Source organism: Elephantulus edwardii, unplaced genomic scaffold (assembly GCF_000299155.1).
Source record: "Elephantulus edwardii isolate Elephantulus edwardi_28Jun2011 unplaced genomic scaffold, EleEdw1.0 scaffold00047, whole genome shotgun sequence".
Lineage (NCBI taxonomy): Eukaryota > Metazoa > Chordata > Mammalia > Macroscelidea > Macroscelididae > Elephantulus > Elephantulus edwardii.
The window spans coordinates 11107650-11112840 of NW_006399797.1; the positions used below are offsets into that span (position 1 = coordinate 11107650).

Below are 5191 nucleotides of genomic sequence, written 5' to 3' on the forward strand. Positions count from 1 at the left end.
CGCTATGAGTCGGAAACGACTTGACGGCACATAACAACAACAACAAAACACTTTCATTTTTTTTAAGAAAATTTGTTCTGCTATTCTTACGTATATATGTGCATAAAATTAAAGAAATATCCTTTAAAGCATAGAAATGACTGTTAAAGGAATAGCCATTTTCCAAATACTCACAAATCCAAAAAGCAGGTATAAATTAAGGGGATGCTTATGTCTGTTCAGTGTCAATGCGCAAATCATACCCAAAGATCCAAGGGCAAACACCAAAATGAGAGCAGGACTGAAAGACAAAATAGTAAATGTATTTTCAAGTTTAAAATTACACAAACAAACTATTCTACTAAAACATTTTTGGGTGTGTGTCTGTGAAAATACAGGGGGGAAAAGTCTTAAACTGTAAAATTTTTTTTTATCTGGAAAATTGGAGCGGGAATCAGGACAAAGAAATCTGCAGTGAAAAAGGTGGAATTATTTTCCTTCAATTAGCATACACTAAACTATAATAAATAAATTTAAGAAAATATGAAGTACTAAAAATTTTGTACTTAATTTGTTTTTTTAGGTTATTTACCAAAGAGCTGTTATTTAAAGAATTTATCCTGAATAATAATAGTTTAATACTTTTGGAGGGGTAGTAGGAAGGATAGAAAATTCTGTGTTTAAGAAAATAGTCAGTCTTCATTTTTCCTTTCTTTTAATATAAAAAACATATCATTTTTAGTCATAATAATTTTGGAAGTCATATCTGAAATTATTTGGGAATGAATCAAGTGTAGCTCTTTTGAAAAGTTCTCCATGAAATTATCCTACTCATAAGCTAAAATAAAAATAAATTTACTTAATTCATTCAAAAAAAATAGAAACTTTCCAAATACTGTCTTAAATGTTGGGGATACAAGGATGAATAAGGTAACAGGGAATATAGTAAAAATGTAAAGTTCAAACTTATAACTATTGTAAAAATTCTTAACACTACCTGAAGAGGCAAAGGTTTAAGCCTAAAATAATGCAAGATTAAAAAGAAAAAAGCAGGATATCAAGTTGTAGGGCATTTTCCTTACAAAAACAAATCTTACAAGCATTAGCAAATTACTTTTTTTATACTTCTATGCCAAAAATTAAAAATAAAAATATCAGAAAACAATTGAAAATCAACTTATTAACTTACCTCTCATGCACAAATGTCCGTATAGACTGAAAGTATAAAAACACGGAACATGTCACTGTAGTCAAGAGAACTTGCAGAGAAAAGATGCTATAAACCTTTCTTAGAAAAGCTGAAAGAGAAAAAAAAAGATTACATGATGCTTATCTTAACCATCAATCATACTTCTAAGATAAAATTTCTCTTAAGAAACCTTTTTTAAAAACAATACAGTATACATCCTGCATTCTTTAAGCAAAAGTAGAAATAAAAGGAGCTTCTAAATGATTCCAAAATTATAATATCTAATCCTCAAAAATGCATGAACTTTAAAAAGTTGATATTAAGTCATGGGCTGGAATATAAATTGTTCATCAAAATCAGAAGAAAATATGAAATGTATTATTTGTACACAGCTACATAACAAAATAAGTTTAAAAAACAAGACATCTTAAAAGTCTGTCTTGAAACCAAAAAGGAGTAATAGACAACATATGATTACATAGTGTTTTAATCTTCATTTCTACAGCAGTAAAAGTCTTGACTATAAAATGAAATTTATCCCCAAAAGGTATGTATATGAAATTACATTCACCATTCACCTACTTTCATTCCTTATGTTTACTACTACTACACTTATTTTCTATAAAAAAGGAAATTCTGACCTTTCAGTATATTTTAGTATCCATCTAAATAAATGAATGTCAGTTAAAAAAAAATACTAGAAAGGTCGTCTGATACAGAGGTGGTATAAACACAATACCATGAATACTCACGAACCTACCACTCACCTTCAGAAATAAACTACTAAGAGCAGCTCCTGCCTACTTTTTATATACGCAACTAATAAAATCCCTCTCCTCATCCCCTGGTAAACTAAATCTTTAGAGTTATTCTTCACAATGAGTTTTTGTTAATGATGGTAAAATAATTTGGAAAAGGATATTGAAAATGGTACACTTTGAAGAACATAACCGATGTCATGGAATTATACATGTAGAAGGTGTTGACTCTGTATATATGTTTTGCTGTATCTATTTCAACAACAACACTCAGCTCTAAATTTGAATTATATTCCTCCTTCATGTTCCCATGGGACCCTAACCATACTTCTAGTCACTTTATTTTTATCTTATGTCTATTTGTCCTTCCTACCTATTAAACTATAAAGATTGAAAACTCTCTTATAATGCAAACATGTCTAACTCATATCCATACTCCTTATCACTTCTCAGTTGCTAAAGAAAATATTGGCAGTCAAACTCATACACCCAAGCAACATGTTCCCATACAGATCAAAGCCTAGAAAACCTTAGTGGCATTTCTATTCTGCCTTACTGTGTTAATGTAACTCGGAAACACACTCAATGACAACTACAGCACCTACCATATTATATAAAACAGAAAGTCCCACTGCCATCAAGTCAATTCCACTTCATAACAAAATACTAAATTTTCTTTTAAAATAAATTTATACTGAATTTTGCTAGACTTGGAGAAGACAAATATTATTCTGATGAAGGATAATGAAGCCACACAACCTACTTAGGACATTGTGCTAAGGCAAAAACCCTTGTGGAATGTGATTTACAACCTTCAAAAAAGTACTAGTGGGTCAGCTATGAGTGGGTAGTGGCTCAAGGTCAATGAGGGAGGTTTTCCTCCCACTTTCAGGAAGCGGCACTTTCCCAGCAGCTGTTGAATGTTTTCTAACCTCTGGGCCTCATCAGTTGCTACTGTATTGAACCATGTCCTGCAGCCAGCAATATATTTTCAGAAGTGTATGAAAAGTCCTGCTTCCTACCTAGTCTGGAAGATCCACTAAAATCTGTCCATCATGAGTAACCCTGGAGTGGCATCCACTGCCTAAACAACATGCCTCTGGAAACTATGAACTTCGATAAACGATAATAGTTTTAGAAAAGATTCAGGCCTTTATTTATAGGGCGCTATGAGTCCTGCCTGACTCGATGGCAATCAATAGATAGATAGATAAATCTACCCTTTAATATTTGTTGCTAAGTAATACTAAGTTGGAACTGACCTATGGTTGAGCCTCCAGCAGGTTTTCAGAGGAAGGAAACTGCACAAGAGGAGACTGCCTATCTTTCTCCCAAGCAGTGGCTGGTAGATTCAAATCACATGCCTTTGGGTTGGCAATGCAGCTCCTTACCACTTGTTTGACGCTGAGTCAGAACTGACCCAGAGCTGACCCTCCAGTGGGTTCTCAGAGGCAATGAATAGCATGGGAGGGTACTGGCCATCCTTCCCCCATAGACAACCTGGCGGATTCAAATCTCATGCCCGTAGGATTGCCACGTAGCTTACCACTAGGCCACTAGCTATTATGTTGGGAGTAGGGGGGAAAGGGAGGCAAGGCTTTTGATGCTCTGTCTGACATACTTTGGCCATGTTGCAAGGGGAACGACTAGTCCTTGGTGAGGGACGACACGCTTGGGAGGATGAAGGGACAGCTGTAGAGAAGACCGTCAATGAGATGGATAGATTCAGTGCCTGGGGTAAAGGGGGTAGTAGGTGTGTCTGAGAAAGTGACGTGGCTCAGGTTAGAGCAAAGTTCAAAGCTGTTGTACCTAAAGCCACTAGGAATGGAAAGCGACTCAACAGGGTAGAGTCTCAACAACAGGTATAATGACTGAGGAAGCTTCTGTGTCCAGCAACTACCTCAAAAAGAATACATAAACCAAAGTTTCTTAGAAGCTCTGGTGGCTTATGCTGCCAACCCAAATGTATGAGGTTTGAATCCATTGGCAGCTCTACTGGAGGGGAAAAAATGCAGTCTCCTCAAAGGCTATTTATTTACTGTGAAAACATATGGAAACTATTAAAACCGTAACGTCTTTCAGTTCCAAGCTACAAAGACCGTAGCCACTTATTTTTACAACGCAAAAAAAAAACAAACAAAAAAAAAAACAAAACACAAACCTACAACAAAAAAACCCCTTGATTCTTTTTTTTAAAAGAAAGCCAAATTAAAAGGGCTCTGGTGGTTTAGTAGTAAGGAAATGCACTGCCAACACGAAGATACACAGTTTGAATCCACCAGCTGCCCCCCGGGAGAAAAACGCGCACTCTCCTCCCCTGAAACCCCAGTGGAAGGTCAGCCGTGGGTCAGTTCCGACTCGAGGGTACACAACAACTCCCTGCAAAAGCACAACAAGCTCCGGGTTGGGCTTCCCACCCTCGGGCGGGACGGTTAGGCTGCCTCCCGCTCCGCGGCCTCCCGCTCTGAGCCGCTCGGGCGGGGGAAGAGGAAGGAAGAGGAGGCGCTCTCTCGGAGCCCCGGGAAATGGGCAGGGCGCTCGGGGCGCTCTCCCCGCGATGCCTGCGAGGCGGGCCCCCCGGAAACCCGCCTCCAGAGGCCCACGACGCGGGGGGGACGGACGCGGGGCTGCCGGCCCAGAGGATGACTTCGTACCCATTCGGATGTGCACGCTGGCCGAGGCCACGCAGCTGCCATAGTTGAAGTCATCCTCGATCGACGAGGATGGGTAGAGAGGGTCTGAGCTGGCCATGGCGGCGAGGGAACCCCGAGCTACCCCGGTGAAGAGGACACGACACCTATCACAACGGACATCCACTCAGTTCCGGGATCCGGTCGTCCAGCCCCAACTAGTCGCTGCGGAGGATCGAGCGAGCCCGAGCGAATGGATGAGCGGGCCGCTAAAATGCAACGCCTGAGAAAGGGTTGCTTTGCATTAGGGTGGAAGGGAACTGGGACTCTATAGCCAGCATTATTTTAGTTGAGACTTTTTTCAGATTTTCATTCACAAGTTTTTACAAATCTTCCCACTTGGAGATTTGATAAAAGTAGAATTGTTAAAGTCGTTATTGTGTGCCATCGAGTTCCGATGTGCCATTGACTAAAACAAAACAAAACAAACCACAACAAAACCTTCTCATTTTTTTAGTTTCTTCCAATCTGGAGGACTCTACTTCCAGTGTTACATCTAACAATGTCTCCCCATTATTTATAGGGTTTTAGAAGACTTGTTATTATAGAAGTAGATGGCCTATCCTGGTTCTTAG

At 38.9% G+C, this 5191-nt stretch overlaps 1 protein-coding gene across 2 annotated transcripts in view; it reads right to left on the reverse strand.

Annotated features, from left to right (window-relative positions):
- TMBIM4 (transmembrane BAX inhibitor motif containing 4) overlaps positions 1-4680 on the reverse strand; it is an 18437-nt gene extending 13757 nt beyond the window's left edge. The window contains exons 1-3 of one of the 2 annotated variants that reach the window (XM_006886066.1): positions 4581-4680; positions 1169-1277; positions 175-280 (exon numbers count right to left, since the gene is read on the reverse strand). In XM_006886066.1, the coding sequence (XP_006886128.1) occupies positions 175-280; positions 1169-1277; positions 4581-4677 (312 nt within the window). In that variant the 5' untranslated portion in view covers positions 4678-4680. Of the gene's footprint in view, positions 1-174; positions 281-1168; positions 1278-4573 lie in introns of both variants that reach the window. The other variant, XM_006886065.1, reaches the window with a different exon arrangement.
- Positions 4681-5191: the final 511 nt, after the last annotated feature.